The sequence below is a fragment of the Anopheles gambiae genome, chromosome 3, assembly GCF_943734735.2.
Source record: "Anopheles gambiae chromosome 3, idAnoGambNW_F1_1, whole genome shotgun sequence".
NCBI classification, from domain to species: Eukaryota; Metazoa; Arthropoda; class Insecta; order Diptera; family Culicidae; genus Anopheles; species Anopheles gambiae.
The window spans coordinates 94,004,140-94,022,502 of NC_064602.1; the positions used below are offsets into that span (position 1 = coordinate 94,004,140).

At 50.7% G+C, this 18,363-nt stretch overlaps 9 protein-coding genes across 11 annotated transcripts; 3 read left to right on the forward strand and 6 right to left on the reverse strand.

The window, feature by feature from the left end:
- Positions 1–46: 46 nt before the first annotated feature.
- Positions 47–1,884, reverse strand: LOC133393865 (putative transferase CAF17 homolog, mitochondrial). Its single transcript, XM_061660757.1, has 2 exons — positions 1,778–1,884; positions 47–1,709 (listed from the first exon to the last, which is right to left on the reverse strand). Exon 2 carries the CDS (start codon positions 1,696–1,698, stop codon positions 592–594), a length of 1,107 nt encoding a protein of 368 aa, XP_061516741.1. The 5' UTR covers positions 1,699–1,709; positions 1,778–1,884; the 3' UTR covers positions 47–591.
- On the reverse strand, positions 52–465 carry LOC133393184 (cysteine-rich DPF motif domain-containing protein 1). The gene has a single exon (XM_061656661.1). The coding sequence runs from the start codon at positions 463–465 to the stop codon at positions 52–54; it is 414 nt and encodes a 137-aa protein (XP_061512645.1).
- A 779-nt stretch (positions 1,885–2,663) lies between the features above and the next one.
- On the forward strand, positions 2,664–4,797 carry LOC133393862 (zinc finger protein 70-like). The gene is made up of 3 exons (XM_061660751.1): positions 2,664–3,721; positions 3,807–4,163; positions 4,240–4,797. Exons 1-3 carry the CDS (start codon positions 2,884–2,886, stop codon positions 4,692–4,694), a joined length of 1,650 nt encoding a protein of 549 aa, XP_061516735.1. The 5' UTR covers positions 2,664–2,883; the 3' UTR covers positions 4,695–4,797.
- An 82-nt stretch (positions 4,798–4,879) lies between these two features.
- Positions 4,880–6,521, reverse strand: LOC133393863 (zinc finger protein 37-like). Its single transcript, XM_061660752.1, has 4 exons — positions 6,326–6,521; positions 5,447–6,247; positions 5,225–5,376; positions 4,880–5,144 (listed from the first exon to the last, which is right to left on the reverse strand). Exons 1-4 carry the CDS (start codon positions 6,458–6,460, stop codon positions 4,910–4,912), a joined length of 1,323 nt encoding a protein of 440 aa, XP_061516736.1. The 5' UTR covers positions 6,461–6,521; the 3' UTR covers positions 4,880–4,909.
- A 154-nt stretch (positions 6,522–6,675) lies between these two features.
- On the reverse strand, positions 6,676–8,382 carry LOC133393864 (histone-lysine N-methyltransferase MECOM-like). Its single transcript, XM_061660756.1, has 4 exons — positions 8,072–8,382; positions 7,374–7,991; positions 7,153–7,313; positions 6,676–7,077 (listed from the first exon to the last, which is right to left on the reverse strand). The coding sequence occupies exons 1-4, from the start codon at positions 8,207–8,209 to the stop codon at positions 6,843–6,845; spliced, it is 1,152 nt and encodes a 383-aa protein (XP_061516740.1). The 5' UTR covers positions 8,210–8,382; the 3' UTR covers positions 6,676–6,842.
- Positions 8,383–8,538: 156 nt separating this feature from the next.
- LOC1280637 (zinc finger protein 709) lies at positions 8,539–10,447 on the reverse strand. Of its 3 annotated transcripts, none has more exons than XM_061660755.1 (5): positions 10,118–10,447; positions 9,822–10,028; positions 9,107–9,742; positions 8,886–9,046; positions 8,539–8,810 (listed from the first exon to the last, which is right to left on the reverse strand). In XM_061660755.1, exons 3-5 carry the CDS (start codon positions 9,695–9,697, stop codon positions 8,573–8,575), a joined length of 990 nt encoding a protein of 329 aa, XP_061516739.1. In that variant the 5' UTR covers positions 9,698–9,742; positions 9,822–10,028; positions 10,118–10,447; the 3' UTR covers positions 8,539–8,572. The 3 variants fall into 3 exon arrangements, with proteins under 3 accessions (XP_061516739.1, XP_061516738.1, XP_061516737.1); XM_061660754.1 differs by having other exon boundaries at positions 9,107–9,730; positions 10,110–10,447; XM_061660753.1 differs by having other exon boundaries at positions 9,107–9,730; positions 10,118–10,446.
- A 307-nt stretch (positions 10,448–10,754) lies between these two features.
- On the forward strand, positions 10,755–13,124 carry LOC133392865 (uncharacterized). The gene is made up of 2 exons (XM_061655151.1): positions 10,755–12,116; positions 12,206–13,124. The coding sequence occupies exons 1-2, from the start codon at positions 10,872–10,874 to the stop codon at positions 12,731–12,733; spliced, it is 1,773 nt and encodes a 590-aa protein (XP_061511135.1). The 5' UTR covers positions 10,755–10,871; the 3' UTR covers positions 12,734–13,124.
- On the reverse strand, positions 12,772–16,716 carry LOC133392866 (protein DDI1 homolog 1). The gene is made up of 3 exons (XM_061655152.1): positions 15,846–16,716; positions 13,962–14,894; positions 12,772–13,881 (listed from the first exon to the last, which is right to left on the reverse strand). The coding sequence occupies exons 1-3, from the start codon at positions 16,162–16,164 to the stop codon at positions 13,571–13,573; spliced, it is 1,563 nt and encodes a 520-aa protein (XP_061511136.1). The 5' UTR covers positions 16,165–16,716; the 3' UTR covers positions 12,772–13,570.
- Positions 16,717–17,019: 303 nt separating this feature from the next.
- LOC3291490 (copper transport protein ATOX1) lies at positions 17,020–18,225 on the forward strand. The gene is made up of 3 exons (XM_552182.4): positions 17,020–17,410; positions 17,664–17,742; positions 17,836–18,225. The coding sequence occupies exons 1-3, from the start codon at positions 17,408–17,410 to the stop codon at positions 17,967–17,969; spliced, it is 216 nt and encodes a 71-aa protein (XP_552182.3). The 5' UTR covers positions 17,020–17,407; the 3' UTR covers positions 17,970–18,225.
- The last annotated feature ends 138 nt before the right edge of the window (positions 18,226–18,363 follow it).

Here is an 18,363-nt window from a genome sequence, read left to right on the forward strand (position 1 = left end):
GAATCGAGGGAAATAACAACAAAAAAAGGAGCAAACTCCAATGACCTACGGCTATGAGAACTGCTTTTTTATTTTGCTCCGCACTTCGAGCGGAAAATCCTGCACCCGCTGCACGCTGCACTGCCGGCAAAAGGTGGCCCCGTAGAAGAAGCTGCACTCGCCCGCCTTGCACACGGTGCGCCGGCAGCTGTGGCAGTCCGCACCGAGCAGCAGATAGTGCTCGCTGGCCGGTTTGTCCGGTACGGCTTGGGGTGGCGGCGCGAACGGATCGCGCATTACGTAACACTCTTCGGGCAGTTCGATTTTGCTCGCAAACGGTGGTCGACGGCCCCGGTAATCGCAGCTCTCGCTCAAACCGCACAGCTCGCACCGGAAGGGGATCGAAGGATGCGCCGTCGGTTCGCTGGCAGAAGATGCGGCGCTTTCCCGTCCCACCGTACTACTGGGCGCGGACGTTGTTGCCATGGTTTTGCTGCATGTGAGCGAGGTGCGGGGTTTGTGATGCAAGGGAAGATAGGAGAGAGGAGGAGAGAGAGAGAAAAAAGAAATGATGCTCGATGGGCTTGGTACACAACAAAAGAAAAAGGCCCACTAAGGGCGTGCATTCATTTCCTTCGGCCACCAGGCGGGTTTGTTTGTGCGACAGCGCACGACGGATTCGCCGGCAACGTTGATCGTTAGCGGTTTCCCCTCCGGCAGCACCTTCTCGATGCGAAGCAACCCGAGGGCACGGTTACCGGCCAGCCCGCGCAACTTTCCGACGGCGCCGCCCTCCTCGTTTTTAATTTCCGCATCGCGCAGCGCTTCCGGATCACAGTCGGCAAGCCGGTGCGGTGCGTCCAGCTCCAGCGGCATGAGCCGCTTGCGTATCACCCCCGTGTGGTACGTGCGTGCCGTCAGCTCCTGGCCGATGTAGCAGCCCTTGTGGAAGCTGACACCGTGCAGCAGATCGCAGTTACACTCGAGCGGGAAGCATTTACCGTCCGGCAGGTTTGTCTCTCCCTCGCCGACACCGAGCGAATACCGGAACGCCGTGTACGGTAGCGCCGAGTCGGCGACCGTCTCCGCCTCCGGAAAGATACGCTTCAGTCGCGTTTTGCATTCATTCGGCTCCTGCTCGTCGGTAAGCACCCGATAGCCGAGCCGCGGCAGTCGAGGATCTTTGAACACGTGTAACCGACCCTCCGGACAGGCGAGATCGCTTGCAGCCGGCATCTCCTCTTCCTCCTGCACGGCCTCCTTGAAGGCGGCCCACACCCGGTAGGTGGCGTCCTGCTCCACCTGCACCTTCTTGCGCAGCCGGTACAGCTTCAAGTGTTTCTCGAGCCGCGGCGCAACGGCCGCATCGCACTCGAGCAAATAGTCGGCCGGTTCAGCCCCGGGCCGCTTGTAGATGATTGTATCACAGAAAACGCGCCCATTCGCCTTGAGAAACATTGCGTACACCGTGCTGCTGTGCTCGAGGTGTCGCATATCGTTCGTCATCAGTCCCTGCAGAAAGCTGACCGCGTCGGATCCTTGTACGCGCACAAACTTACGCTCCGGCAGGGGCGCTATCGTGAAGGGGCTGTGCGCTGGGCTGGTTTGATGTAACCATCGGGTCGCGGGTTTCACTGCCAGGGCTGGAAACGCAGCCTGCCATCGCTGGCGAACGGTGTGGATGGCGGTGGCGGATGTACCACACCTTGTGAGCAGCATTGTTTCTGCGTCTACCGAAAGAATGTTTCAGTGCGCGCAGCTAAAGAGAGCGCACGGTACGGGGTTTAGAAGTGCTTACCTAGCGATTACTATCCGTCCGCGGCTGTGTTGTTGTCCGGCACCAATCTGGGGGAAATGAAATGTAAACAATCACACCGCGGCGTAACGAATGACAGGAGTGGTGATGTGCTCTTTAGAGCGCACCCACGACTCCGATCCGACTCCGGCAAAATCCGAACAAAGGTTGAAGAACGCCTGGATTTGGAGTCATCCGGAGTCATCCAGAGTCGTTCGGAGTCTTTCGGAGTCGAAGTCAACCGGAGTCGTTCGGAGTCATCTAGAGCCGTCCGGAGTTGTCCGGTATCGTCCGGAATCGCCCGGAGTTGTTTGGTGACATAGTCGTCCAGAGTCGTCCGGAGTCGTCTGGAGTCGTCTTTAGTCATCTAGAGTCATTCAGAATCTTTCGGAGTCGCCCGGAATCTGCCGGAGTCGTTTGGAGACGTCTGGAGTCGTCCGGAGTGGTCCGGAGTTATCTGGAGTCATTTGGAGTTATCCGGAGTTATTCAGATTTGGAGACGTCCGGAGTCGTTCGAAGTCGTCGGGAGTCATTCGGAGTCGACTGGAGTCGTTTGGAAGGTGCTCCCGGAGCCCCGGTGTCGTCCGGAGTTCCCGAGTCGTCCGGAGTCGTCCGAAATCGGAGATATCCGGAGTCGTCCGGAGTCCTTCGGAGTCGTCCGGAGTCATCCGGAGTTGTTCGTGGTCGGAGTCAACAGGACGACTCCAGTCGACTCTGGAGACTCTGAATTATGCTGTCCGGAACTCCGGACGATTCGGTCCGGGGTCGGTTCCGAAATTATCGCAGTCGGATCGGACTCCGACTCCGGAAGCTTGTCATCCATGCGATTGAAATGGACTGTCTCCCCAGCTGTCAATTTGAATCAAACTGTCAACGCGTCAACACAGCAGGCTTGTCAACACACCTTGGCCGTACCAAAAATTGTAAAAACAATCCATCCACAGTGTTGTTATTTGGCGCAGAAATAATTATCCCTTTCTTCATTGTAGCAGCTCCAATCGCGCGAATATCTTGCGCTAAAGGTCGCATACCCACCTACCGTAGAGTGCGTCGAGGGCAACATTATCATCCCCGCACGGTTGACCGCCCAGAGAGCGAGCCTTCGCGCGATGGCGTCATCGTCGGCGATGGAGGATCTAATGTTTGGCGAAATCTGCCGCTGCTGCATGGCAAGCAAGCCGCGCATGAAGCCCCTGTTCGACACAAACCTCTTCGCGATGCTGAACGCCGTCACGGGGCTGAATGTGCACCGGAACGATGGGCTTCCGTCCCAACTGTGTGTGCCGTGCGTGCTGCAGATCCGCCGCTCGCACTTCTTCAAGGTGCAGTGCGAAAACACGGACGTAACGCTGCGTAGCTACGCGGTCGAGACGCGGCCAGATGATACGGACACGTACATACTGGCGGAGGACGGGACGTACGTGAAGGAGGCCGACTCGTCGTCACAAAACGACGATGGGGCAGCGCCGGCAGGTAGCGCCGTGAGTGGCAGCCCGGTCAAGCGGCTCCTGCCCAAGAGACTCTTTTGTCCGCAGTGCCCGAAAGAGTTCCAGGCCGAGAAGCAGCTGAAGCGACACATGCGCACGCACTTTGTGGTGAAGCCGCACGGCTGCACCGAGTGCAGTGCGTCCTTCCTCGAGAAGTCCAACCTGAAGAAGCACATGCTGAAGCACACGGGCGAGCTGCGGAACAGCGAAACCAAAACCCACCTCTGCAGCGAGTGCGGCAAATCGTTCAAGTACGGCACCTCGCTGTCGCGGCACAAGCGGTTTCACGCCCAGCGCAACATGTTCACCTGCACCGTCTGCTCGAAGGCGTACGTCGAGCAGACCTCGCTCGACGTGCACATGCGATCGCACACGAACGAGCGACCGTTCGAGTGTTCCACCTGCGACAAAACCTTCGCCCAGAAGGCCAATCTCGAACGGCACGAGCGCACACACACCGGTAGGGTTGGCCCCTTTCCACGCACTCGTCGAGTCGAGTGGCATTGTTTTTAATATTATAGCGTTTTTTGTTCCTCCTTCCATAGGCGAAAAACCCTACGCCTGTGATCTGTGCGGAAAGTGTTTTACGCAGAAATCCTACCTCTGCGTGCACAAGCGCATTCACGCGCAGGAGAAACCGTTCGCGTGCCCGAACTGTACCATGTGCTTCGTTTCGCGCAACGCGCTCCAGAAACATCAGGCCAAACCGTGCTCGGACAATGTGCACCGCTGCAACGTGTGCAGCAAAACATTCCGCTACAAGAAGGCGCTTCGTTTGCACCGGCGGACCCACCGCCTGGCGTACCTGTGCGAACTGTGCGATGTAGGCTTTGCGACCAGTGCGAAACTGAATGCGCACGTGAAAGCGGACCACTCTGACATGCCGGTTAAAAGTGAAGGAGGTAAGTAGCTGGACCGGAAAGGGGTTGGAATTGCGATTGTTTGATGGTTCGTTATTTAATGCTTTTCTTTTTGTAGAATATCTCTTATACGATGATGGTAACAACGTGACGACCACGAATCGAGCCCCAACACAGTCACAAGGGAAAAGGCCGCGGGCCGAATCGGACGAGGAATATGCCGGGGAGGAAGAGGAAGACGAACGGGAAGAGGAGGAAGAAGAACTAGACGATGAAGGGGAAGAGGAGGAAGAGGAGGAGGAGAATGAAGGCGAGGAAGAGGAGGAAGAGAACGAGGAACAGGGCGGAGAGGAAAATATCAGCATCCTGGAGGAGTACGAGGAAACGGAGGCAGAATCGCAAACGAATGAAGAGGACAGTGTGGTGCACGTGGTGTACAATGGCGACAGTATAGAGGAGCAGGAAGCTTACGAAGACTTTGCCGGTAGCTATGACGATATCGTGAAGCAGGAACCGTTGCTAGAAATTCGAATCATGAATCCCGACGATGTGGATTCGGACATTGAGCAGTGAGGCAATGGAGTGTAGCCGCTGAGTTTGTTAAGTAAAAGTAAAGTGAATTTAACAATAAGTAACGAACAAATAAATCACGGTCGCGTAAAAGCACCCTTTTCTATACGTTTTTCGGTATACATCGAGCATTTGGTTGAATTACCTTCAAATAGAATAACAGAATGGAATGTATTCGCCTCGCTCTGTTACCTGTTGGTGACCAACGTGTGTGTGTGTCAATCGTTAGTGCCTTCTTGCTTTATTGTTGCAGTATGGTCCTTCCTTATGTGTATGTTTAGTAGGCATTTGTAGCGGTATCCTTTATCACAGTGTGCACACCGAAACACTACACCGCTGTGCGTCAGTTCGTGCGTTTTCCTGGCGTAATCGCTTTTGAACAGCTTCGGGCACTGGCTGCAGGCGAAGGGTTTGTCGTCCGAGTGTACTCGCTGATGGTTTCGATGATCGCGCCTGCAAGAACACACACACACACAGAGCAATTAATAAAAACGATGGAACCGTAACCCTTTCACGTGCCACCGAATGCTTACTTTTCTTTGAACTGCTTCCCACAGATCGTGCAGGTGAATTTCCTTACGTCGCTATGGCAACGGATAAAATGTACGCGATAGTTGCCCGGATGGTTGAACTTCTTCGGGCATAGCTTGCACTCGTACGTTTCACCAATCCCATGCTCCGAGCGCTGAAAAGCCAGTAAAACTAAACACTTAATAACTCGGTTCGTTCCGATTAAACAGTGCTTTGACACGTACCATGTGTGATTTGTACGACGCGTTGCTGGTGAATCCCTTGGCGCAAATTTCGCATGATTTCACCACCCGCTTCAGATGGACGGCCTGCACGTGGCGGTACAGATTCGCATGGTTGGCCATCCTCACCGGGCAGTGCGGGCACGCGTACCTCATTTCCTTCGTGTGGATCGCGATGTGTTCGCTCAGCTTCTGCACCACCTTGCCGCACACCTCACACAGCTGCATTTTGGGAGCTCTCGGGTGCCGCTCGCTAGCAACGGGTGGCGCATGACTTGAATCATTGCTCTCATCGCCCGCGGACTCGAGGGTTTCCGCCGTGGCATGCACGTTCCGTTCCTGTGCCTCTCGTATAAGCCGCAAACTCTCGGCAAACAGTGCCTCCTTGTCCAGTATCACCTGGCCTGCCCGGGTCGACCTTTGCTCCTCGTCGGAGGAGAACGGTTCACCGAGCTCGATCCGGTTCGCACAGTAATCGGTGTCAGGCTTCGTTCCGTCATTCACCCTTCGCGTGGTTCTGCTGCACGTTAGCGCTTTGCCTGCCGGCGATTCCTTCCTTTCAGTCGCTTTCCGTTTTTTGCGATTATTTACCACAATGAATTCCATTTCCGAGACCGTTTCCTGCAGTTCCTCGACCACAAACTCATCTGCCTCGTCATCGTCGAGATGTTCCTCCACTACGGTGCACAGCTCCCTGAAGAGTGCTTCATTTGCCAGGCACGAGTTGCGAAAGGACACGGAACTGAGCAGCGCCATATGGCAGTCGCTGCACGAGGCGTACTGTTTGCTTTCCTCCTCTAGGTTCTACAAAGAGCGACGGGAAAGGACACGAATGTATGCAACACCTGCGAATGCGGAACATTGTCGGTAGCATGATCTTACCTCAATTCCGGTAAATCTTTCTATGTTCTCTAGCGTAAGCGAACTGTCCACGATCGTGATGAGTGGAACCAGTTGGTCCTGCTTCTGGTTGAGGCAAAATCTACAAATATTCCCTAATTTTGCTGGAACAGCCATCGCCAAGCGCACACACACCTCGCTGTTGTTTAATAACAAACCCGCTAACCCTTCAGGCAACAGGGTCGATGACAGCGCGACGATGCCATAAAACCGTGTCCAATGTTTATAGCAACACCAGTGGTTAGCAACCACAGCTGTTCTTTAAGCCCGTGTCTGTGCTTCATCGGATGCGATTTTATCGGAATTGGACAGATAACGTCGCACGCCGCATCTGTGTGGTGTTTTGAACGAAAAACCTCAAACTATTTTTTTCATAATCGTTAAACTATTAAAAATCATCACATAATCAAATAATCATCAAATAAGCAATATGAATCGAAAAAGCGTTTGACAGCACGATGTCAAATCGCATGCAATGAAGCAGAGACACGGCCCTTATTTATGCACCACTTTCCTCCTCTGTTTTTGGATGGCATTTTCTCAGGTGTGCTTTAAGCAAACTACTGCTATGATACTGCTTGTCGCACTGGTCGCATCCGAAAATGATGCCGCTGTGTGTCATTTCGTGCTGCCTACGACCGTTCGCGCTCCTGAATCGCCTCGAACACATTGGGATACGGCACTGGTAGTGCGCTTCAGACGAATGTATTTTCTTGTGTACGAGAAGAGCATTGCTGAAATTTAAAATAATAAAAGACATTTAATTTTTTTCCTACAGATAGCTGCTGATGTAAATAGCCCCATCATACTTTGTTTTAAATCGCATGCCACAAATTTTACACACGTAGTTTCGATGTTCGTAGTGCTTCTGTTCCATGTGCACCCGCATGCGGGTATGGAAATAAAACGCCTTCGGGCAAAACTGGCATTTATAACGCGGTGTCATGTCCCCTTGACCATGCACGCGCACCTGAAAGCGAAAGAAAATACCGATATTATGCTGAAAATGACAACAGCGATACACACTTACCATATGCCATTTATAGTCCGGCTTTCCATAGAATGACAAATTACATTCTTCACACGTTGCAACGACTATTTTCAAATGCACGACAGCAATGTGGCGCTTCATATTGCAAGGGTCACTCATTTTCTTATCACAGTGCGGGCAGGCGAACGGAGTTGGATCAATGTGCTTTTGCATATGCTTGATGTATTTCAGCGTGAACAAACCACAAATAGAACAAAGCCATCTCCTGCGTATTTTCTTTTTTCGTCCAGAAGTGGATTCTGTTTTCGACACCCTTGGGCGGACGATCTTCTCTACCTTTGGCGAGGGAGCTTCTGGCCATGTAAAATCGTCCGATGATTCTTCATCTATATCGTGATTCTCTGCTGTATCCTCATCGCCAAAGACGTCCTTCTCTGGGGCGGTCTCGTCCGCCGATATGCTCACCTCCGAAGCTGCCCCGGCAAATGTGCCCATTGCTTCATCCTTATCGTCGTCATCTTCAACAATTTCATTACACTGTTCCTGCTTGAAAAGTTCGTAGTTCCTACGGCAAGTGTTTCGAAACGCGACACAAGCATTAACATGCCGGTCACATCCCTCACACACCATGTAAGGTTTGTCTTTGCGCTCTAAATCCTGCAAAAAACCGCACAGCTTTAGTGTTGGTACATCGGACTCCACCAGCCAAAACAATAGAATGATGAGAGAAGTCTTACATTAAGCCCCGTAAAATGCTCTACATCCAAGATCGTTAGCGTCGCGTCCAGTGTGATCGACAAGGGCATTAGCTTCTGCTCGTCCTGATTCAAGCAGAATCGGCAACGATTGTAAAATTTCGACTCTGAACGGGCCATTTCGTATCACAACCTGCACCGCGATTGCCTACCAACAAACTGTTTGACGTTGGATTGTTTACATTTTTTCTGTCAAGGATATGATTTATGGCAAACTCAGTGGTGCTCAACTTAAATTATTCGAGAACAAAAAATCAATCAGCCGTACCGGCGAACTCGTTCATTCCTGGGAACGTTCGCCGCGACGCTCATTTTCACTCATTTCATAGCCCTCTAGATCAAAAATTAGAAAAACGTATAGATTTTGTACTAGTCAACCTAATGGTACAACCCTGTCCACTCATGAGCGACGAATGTTTCTCGTCGAACGAGTTCACCGGTATGGCTGATTTTTGATCATCGAAAACACCTCTTCCGTTTTATTCATGCACTACCTTCTTCCTTCAATGGATTTGGATGGCATTTTCTCACGTGTGCTTTAAGCAACCCACTGCTACGATACTGCTTGTCGCACTGGTCGCATCCGAAAATGATGCCGCTGTGTGTCATTTCGTGCTGTTTGCGACCGTTCGCGCTCCTGAATCGCCTCGAACACATTGGGATACGGCACTGGTAGTGCGCTTCAGACGAATGTATTTTCTTGTGTACGAGAAGAGCATTGCTGAAATTTAAAATAATAAAAGACATTTAATTTTTTTCCTACAGATAGCTGCTGATGTAAATAGCCCCATCATACTTTGTTTTAAATCGCGTGCCACAAATTTTACACACGTAGTTTCGATGTTCGTAGTGCCTCTGTTCAATGTGCACTCGCATGCGGGTATGGAAATAAAACGCCTTCGGGCAAAACTGGCATTTATAACGCGGTGTCATGTCCCCTTGACCATGCACGCGCACCTGAAAGCGAAAGAAAATACCGATATTATGCTGAAAATGACAACAGCGATACACACTTACCATATGCCATTTATATTCCGGTTTTACATAGAATGGCAAATTACATTCTTCACACGTTGCAACGACTATTTTCAAATGCACGGCATCAATGTGGCGCTTCATATTTGCAGAGTCACTCATTTTCTTATCACAGTGCGGGCACGCAAACGGAGTTGGATCAATATGCCTTTGCATATGTTTGGTGTAATTTGTCATGAACAAACCACAAATAGTACAAAGCCATCTCCTGTGTATTGTCTTTTTTCGTCGGGAAGTGGATTCTGTTTTTGGCAGCCTTCGACGAACGATCTTTTCTACCTTTGGCGAGGGAGCTTCTGGCCATGTAAAATCGTCCGATGATTCTTCATCTATATCGTGATTCTCTGCTGTATCCTCATCGCCAAAGACGTCCTTCTCTGGGGCGGTCTCGTCCGCCGATATGCTCACCTCCGAAGCTGGCCCGGCAAATGTGTCCATTGCTTCATCCTTATCGTCGTCATCTTCAGCAGATTCATTACACGGGTCCTGTTTGAAAAACGCGTCGTTCCTACGGCAAGTGTTTCGAAACGCGACACTTACATTAACATGCCGGTCACATCCCTCACACACCATGAAAGGTTTGTCTTCGCGATCTAAATCCTGCAACTAGTGGCACAACTTTAGTGTTGGTATATCGGACACCACCCTGCCTACTTTTCTACCAGCCAAAACAACAGAATGATGAGAGAAAACTTACATTAAGCCCCGTAAAATGCTCTACATCCAAGATCGTTAGCGTCGCGTCCAGTGTTATCGACAAGGGCATCAACTTATCCTCGTCCTGATTAAAGCAGAATCGGCAACGATTGTAAAATTTAGACTCGGCACGGGCCATTTCGTAGCACAACCTGCACCGCGATTGCCTACCAACAAACCGGTTGACGTTGGATTGTTTACATTTTTTCTGTGAACGATACGATTTATGGCATACTCAGTGGTGCTCAACTAAACGGCGGAACAAATAAATGTTTTAATTTATATTTACATATTTACCGCACTAATTTGAGCATCATGTCTCAATCGCTCTTTCTCAGGGAATGGCTGCCAATGTATAACCACGTATTGCACATGGTTTGACTACATACAAATGCATGTGCATTGTTGCATCTATCGTAGTACGTACGTTGCAAGATCTGATCGAAGCTAATCATAAAACCAGATGAAGATTGAGACGACACACAAACGAACGTCTGTACTGGTGTAACAGTCCGAACAGCAGAAATGTGAAACTAAACTTTTCACAGCAAGCAACAACGGGTTTCGCTACGGCGACCGAACACCGGCTACTCTGTTTACTAACAAACACCATCGATTTTTTTTTCTTGTTCTGTTGTCTCCCTCTAATTGCAGCTGCGTTTGACAGCAAACATAAATCGCGAACAAGGTGTGTACACATTTCTAAATACCTTGATTGGGATAGCGGTTTAACCTGGCCGTTGATGTAGTGGCAAAACAACTTGCAATGCTTCAACTGTGTCGAATGATTGTGATCTGTAAATTTATTTTTTGGAAGAAATTGAATGAGCCCATGTTCGATATCAGGAACGTACACACATGTCTCTTTCATAGCACCACGAGACATACAGATTGTAACAATGATGTAGCAACCTTGAGCATGCAATTTTTAATATCACGTATGGACATGCTTCATTAGAACATGGCATTTGTCTTACGAACGTCGTTCAGAGCAGATCGATCAGAGTATTGATCCTAGAAACTGTGTGAAACAGGGAAACCCCATCGAGAAATGAGAACGACAAGGCAAACGGGAAAAGCACCTAGCGACCATGGACGTATTACGGCGAGAAAGAGGCAAGTTCGTGCGGAAAAACAATCGAATCAAAAGGAAAACAAACCGCCATCTTTGGACAACATCCTCGAAGCACGGAGGCAAATACCTAGCGCTCCATTAACTGTAGTAAGCGAGAGGAACGACAAGAAGGCTGCACATCCTCTCGACCAGGTAACGGTTACGGGTAATGTACGAACTGGACAGGCCCGGGAAGAGGTTACCGGAGACGCATATAGGGACGACTTACTGCAGAGCTATGGGTCTCTCGAATCCCTGGCGGTACTGGATGGTTGTCTGGATGTATTTTTATGTGCAAAGGAGGTAAGGCAAGCTACTCACCCACCCGATGAGTCAACCGCGCACCAGCCCTCGGCGGAAGCTGGCAGCAGACCACAGATGGAAGATTTACTCCCGCACTCTGCACAGGGCTCCTCCCTTGATGATTGTTTGGAGGAGTTGGAGTACGAGGAAGTGGCCTGCTACGAGGCGCAAGCAAACAGCAGTACTGCCTCCAAAAGCTGCGCAGTGCCCAGTTTAGTAGCCGAGATCCTGGAACGTGCCGAGGATGACTCGAAAAGCAGTTCGGAAGCATCGAGCATTTCCTGCCACAATTCGCCAGCGATAGGTGCCATCTTCAAACGCAGCAAATTATCCCCCCACGAGCTCCAACCTAAACCGGTCAGTTGCCATGGCAACTTAAAGCTTCACCGCTTTATGATGTGCGAATGGTTCTACAGCCACATCGATGCGGCACTGTTCGCGGAGGAGCCCAGCAGAAGCGTGGATTTTGGCACACTGCTAAGGCAGCACTATCCGGCACTGCACCGCTGTTCACTGCAGCGTCCGCAATGGAACCACATTCGCAAAGAGTTCGGAAAGGTGGCGCGAGTTCGTCGCCTGTCGCCCGCTTTTCTACTGCAGGAACGCATCACGCTGGAACGGCGCCGCGAGAAGGTGCGCTTTCTGATGGAAAATCCAATGATTGAATACCTGGACGACGACATACCGTCGATCATTCCGAGCCGGATCGAGGTGGGCAGCAAGGTGCGGGCGGCACTGCTCTCTCCGAACTACGGCTGCTTTCCGGGAGTAGTAATCGGCATAGAAAATCAAGACATTCCCATGTTTCGTGTGCGGTTTACAATCGATGGCAATGATCACGAGCAACTGCTGCCCGACTATCGCGTTGCTCTTGACCAGGTAGGGTTAAATGAACGTTTTTCTTTCTTATTTAATGTTCCAAAAGTCGAATCAAATTTATTCGCATTTACCTCTTTCCATTCCCCAAGTCGCCACCCAGTCCGGAGCAGTCGGATGTGCTATCGGTGTCGGCAAAACACCTCAGGCAGGTAGCCGCACTGAACGATTGTGTGGACGAAAAGCGGCGCTTACTGTACGAGTTGGAAAACATTCGACTCAACACCGAAGCACGCCGTGCGATGGGACGGCTCAATGCGGAACGGGACCAGCAGCAGGGCCAGCGCTACGAGCAGATCCTCCGGAAGCTACTCGACCTCAATCGTACGCTACTGCAGCTGTCGAAAAACGTTGCGACCGAATACGAGCAGAACATGTCCGAACCGCTGACGACGAGCGAAACTTCAATCGTGGAGGCGTATGTCGTTGAGGTGGTGAACCAACTGATCGAAGACTGTAGCAAGTTGGATCAGTTTCACAAGAACCCCGAGGCAGACCGGTTATGGAAGGAAGCGTTGGAGCGCTTAGGCAAGAATCCGGAATATTTGAAGCAGTTCGGACATTACCTTGCTTCCCGCATCGGCCACAAGTTTGATCCGCAGGCGTATCGAAAGCAGTGATAGTATTGTTGTTTTAGACATAAATTTTAAACCTCCACTTGTCTTCATCTTTCGAGCAATGTTCTAGCAGTTTTTATTAATATGTATCACTTATCTAGTAGACAAAATTCGTTAAACCCTTAAGCCCACCGAAAGGAGGAGAGAATTTGAGTAGAGGGAAGAAAGTAGCATAGAAAAACGGCAAACAAAGCGAAACATTACGAGGTATCAATGGGGCGGAAGGAGTAGACACACACACACACAGCAATGTTCCTTGCCCATGGAAATTAATTCAGTCCAACGGCTCTCGATTGCATGCACTCGTCATTGTCGTCGATGCCAAGACAATTTTGAGCAAAATAAATTTGATCACCATCTCCCGGATGAAGTGGAGAGCGAAAACATAATATAATCATTGTGCAATAAACCAACCTTTACACTATAATAGTCTACTAATCAAGAAAATGATCTCACCATTAAACCCTCTCCCTCTCTCTTTGTTTGCGATATGCCAAATGCAAGCACTGTGTCTTGTGCAAGAAGTTTATGCTGCAAAAGGACTCATTTCACTGTGTGGCGATGGTGACCATCGCGAAGGGGAAAATCACAAAACACAGACAAGTTAAGAGCGCGCGCATAAGCACACATAGACGCAACACGTCCAATCAACCTGAGGTGCACGACGGATTTGGGTGCATAAAGAGACAAAAACGGTTAAAAGACGGTTTGCATCTTTCTTCCGTCATCTGTGTGTGAGGGTGTTCCGGGCGCTTGCCGGCAGTGCGCGAGATCTCTTCACTCCTACCTACGCTTCTGTGTACCGCTTGTACCGCTTGTGTTCGTGACGTACTGGCGGCATTATCCCAATTTCGCAAACAGCCCCGAGGTGGCCTGCGTTTTGTCCCCGTTCGCTGCCCGCAGCTCGTCAATCACCATCTGTCGCTTGAAGCCCATCGATTCCAGCTCGACGACGTCCATCTCGGTGAAGCGATCGGTCGGCAGCAGTGTCAGTGGTGGCTCCTCCTCGTCCTGCTGCATCGGTTCCGGTCCCGTCGAGGGTGGCGTGGTCGTCGTGGCCGGTGTTGGGTCGGCAGCCGTCGTCGTCGTCGTCGTGGTAGTCGCTGCCGCTGTGCTACTGCTGCCACTGCTGCCAGCGCCACTCGTCGTAGCTGTGTGTGGGAAAAAGGGCATGTGTTAGAGAGGGTTAAGCTCAACTGTATATGTCTCTCCCAATGCTGGGTGCTATTACCTTGATCGCTTTGGCTCTTGCTGAGCGCTTCCTTGATCGCAAGCTCTTCCGCCAGCTTGGCCGATTCGGCCAGCGCACGCTTTTCCTCCTCCGGGCTGCCCGTCAGCCGGGCACACTCGGGCAGATCGCCTTCGGCCAAAAACGGTGTCTCCGTGCCGGTGGTGCCAATGCGCAGCACGTTGTTCTTGAGGTCAATGTTGCACTGGTGGCGCTTAAGCATGTCCAGCCCGAGCAGCATATCCATCGGTTGCTCCTCCAGCACGGAAAAGCTGGACGTGAGAAAGTCCTTCTCGATCTGTATCTGCACCATGTGGATGCGACCAATAATGCGCTGCACGCCGACGCCCTTCGCTATGCCGGCCCATCTCGTGTCGACCAGGCGCATAATGTTGCAGCGCTCGGCCGCCGCCGCACTCATAATCGTGGCCTGGGCGCCCGAATCGATGAACGCCTTCACCGGGTGCCCATTTACCTTGCAGTTGATGTACAGCATCACGACCGTGCCGAACGTTTCCGGGTTGTACTCCATCGCCGCCTCCATATTTGCTTCGATGTTTTTCTGCTTGATCTCCTCCGCGATCAGCCGCTGCGCCTCCGCATCGAACGGGCTGGCCTGCAGTATCCGGAGCCGCTGCTGCTGCTTCTCCATGCGCTCGGCAATCTGCTTCCGCAGCACGTTGGCGAACGTGTCCAGGTTGCCGGACAGTAGCGCCTCGGCCAGGCGCGGATTGTTCTGCTTCAGCAAGGCCAGCTGGTCCGGTTTGGAGAGGAACATTTCCCGCACGACGGCCGGATCGTCCTCCAGGCCGACGGACGGCGAGGGACGGTTCAGGCCGCTGGAGGAAGCATTGCCACCATTGCCACCGGCACCCGCACGGATCGAGGTAGGTACTTGTATCGAGCTAAAGTCCAGATTGGCCAACACTGCCGGTTCTGTGGAGGAGGGGAGGGGAGGGGAGAGCAGAAAAGGACAGACGTGTAAATTAAACATTGGGGTGATTTGTCGTGCGTTTGAACAAAGGGAAACAAAAATGAGGCTGCTTTCTTTGTGCCCTTTGTGGCTTGTTTGGCTCGATAGTGGCATGAGTCAATACATTTCCCCCGCGAAAGAAATTAATTCACATTCGCATGAATCCAACGGCCCAGATGGTTGAAATCTGTACGCGTACGACGCAAACCGAAACCGAGATCATCGTCCTGTCTCCGCTACGTCGGTCTCTCTACCTGTGAGTGCGCCAAAGGAAGCGGCGGCACGCGGGCGTGCGCGTTCGCGCGCGCTCGCTCTATTTTCTGAGGTCATCTTTCGCGCGAAAATGGCAAAGCGACGCAAACACCACGGCTACTGTTGTGCTGAGCGTTCGCTGCTTGCCCGTGCATGCCGATGCAGTTCATTGCACTTTCTCCCTGTTCTCCCTCATAGCGTGCTTGTGTGTATGTGTGTGAGTAAAACGTAGAATACATAGGAGTAAGGGGGTGGGAGAGGCTTTGGGCGCGCAATCGTCGTGCTGCATCCGCTCTCGTAGTTGTTTGTTGACGCGCGTAATTTTCGCATTTTTCTGTTACTGCAAACCCCGAAACAACCGATGATCCGCCGGTGGAAACGGTGGAAGAACAGTTTTACAATCTTCTTTCCTTCCTGCGTGGGTTGTTTATTTACTAGATGGAAACATGTGGCCCATTTATCCAGAGAGTGCATTCACACGCGATGGGCAGAGATTTAAATTTGGAAATGCGATTGCTTTCGGGCATGACACTAAAAAAGGAAATTCATGGGAGTGTTTTTTCCTTCCCTCTTCTTTGGAATGTCACCCGACCAGAAGCGAAAGGAAATGGAATCGATCGAACGCGTTGTTAATGAGTTGGCAAATTTGCAAATGAGCTTACCACCACCCTCCAGTGTGGACGGTCCGGTCGGCAGCATTGGACGGGCCCGGGCGGCCGAAGACCCGGTCGCTGCCCCGGCCGGCTGCGAGACGGAGGTCTTGTGCAGCAGCAACATATCGCCATCCTTCACGTCGTAGTGTGTGAGCGTTTGTTTGGGGTCCACCAGCATCCGCTGCTTGGCCGACAGCCCGAGCTCCATGTGGGCCGGTATGTTGAACTCCATCCGGCACAGGGCGATCAGATTTTCCAGCTCCATATCGTCGGCCACCTCGAACGTGGATATGTCCGAGGAGCTGGCGTCCATCACGGTGATACGCATGGTGTTGTGTGGTGGTGGAGGGGGGCGGGGGGGAGTTTACTGATACGAATAAGGGCGGGGGGGAAGGTGCACGTAACGCTAACCACTTTCGACCACGGAACTTCACTCAATGCGCTGGGCTGGGCAACACACCACTTGTTTATGCGATACGAAGGGCATTCAGCGTTGTCGGCACGGGCGAAAACAAACTAAACCGGAACAAACTTTATTTCACCGAAGCGGGGAGACACCGAAAACACACCGACGAAGAAATCTTTGTTTGTTGTGCAGCGACACAATCGCGATATGACAACGCAATCAACAAGCTCCGACACGCACGAACGGGAATGTTTCGGTCGGTCGTTGAATCTGTTCTGCGTTCGATCTGCGACACGTCCTGTACGAGAGAAGCTGTTGCAATAAGCAGTTTGAACGGAGAAATTTTAAACAATCCACAAGCGAATCTAATAAAAGGAATGCCGGAGATGGTTCGGGAAAACAGACAGCCTCACAACAGCGGCCGAGTGGGTGTCGCGCTGTATCTAAACCTTGGTTGCCCTGTTGTCAAATCGTTTCAGCCCAAGGTGGATTAAAGAGATTTGTGTGGTGGAAATGAGCCTTTGGGGGGTCGCCATAGTTGAGGGATTTTACGATTTTACACACTTCAATGTAAGTTTTAATGTTAAATAAGAACTCGCAAATCACAAAATATATTTTGAAAGCATATTTAATCTGAAAAATGTGGAAGATACATAATGAACAAATTGAATTAATGTTGCCAACGTTTGAATCCTAGGGACCTTACGTCAAGTGACGAATTGTCAAAATGCTCTAGATTCCACCACCTGATATGTTTAATCCACCTTGGGCCTGCACCAACGCACACAATCAAACAGCATCATCCGTGGCCGATTGGTGTGCCAAAAACGCAAACAAACTCGGACTGGCTATTTCTTGTGCGTCCCAAGCTTTCCCCCTTTTGAGACCGTGCTATTTACTGTTCTGTATCGCTTCGAGCACGTAAGCACGCTCTTTGGATCCTCGTCCGAGCCACGACACAATATTATTAGCAACACTTGTGTGACGTGCCCGCTGTGTACTGGATTGCTCTTCTCACTATTGCAACGCTGCAACGGGTTTAAAGTGCACCACAAAGCGATTTGCTTCAGAGATATTCTTTGCTTTCGCTTCGACAGACTCACCGACTTATTAAATAATTGTCTCTATTGAAATTCCCTTTCAACGGCCGAGCGACACGAACATAATGGTAAGTGGACGTCCATTTAGATCGCGGCAGATTAGATTATACGGCCCATTCCGGCAATCTCTGTACTTGCCCATCGGAACCACTTCCTCACATCGCGTGGTATCGCGTTCTCTCGATGTAACTCCCTGCTACGGTGTCATTGTGCGATAAGAATGCTCAGCAGCATGAAAAACCGATCCCGATTGATTGATCATTTAACAGATGGACGCAACGGAATTGTAACTTAACAAACTTTTAACCCTTTCCTTTGCAGACTGTTCACGAATTTAATGTCGAAATGACCTGCACCGGTTGCTCGGGTGCCGTCGAGCGGGTGCTCGGCAAGCTGAAAGGTAAGCAAATAGCCAACAGTTGGCATCGGTTACCCTTGGATACCAGTATCGTGATGCATTGAATCGGTTGGATTTCCTTCTTTTTTTTTGCAGAAAAAGTGGAAAAGGTTGAAATCGATTTGGACAACAAAAAGGTTTTTGTAACATCGTCGCTGACCGCGGACGAGCTGCTGGAAACGATCAAGAAAACGGGAAAGGAAACAAGCTATGTGGGGGTGAAAAATTAAGCATGCTCAAGGCAAGGATGGCAGTGCTAGGCTGGGACGTGCAAACACCTTTGCTTTGAACGAAACGAGCACGCGAAGATATTACCGATAAGAGAGCCATCAGCCACACATTCGCTGGAGAGACCTCTTTTGTGTTTAAAAATATGTTTTTATGTTTTGTTTACTATACTGCAACGATATATTATAAAGGGAGTATCAAAATAAGCGAATAACGACTGAGGAAAATAAAATATGAAAATAAACGATTAAAGTCGAACCTTCTACCTCGATTCTGGATTACGATCGTTCGAGTAGAATGTCTTCGAGTAAGGATATTCTTCGCTGAAAACTGTCCATCCTTCGGCAGATACTGTTCAACGAGACGATCACGTGCTCTTCGAAATCAGCCCGATTG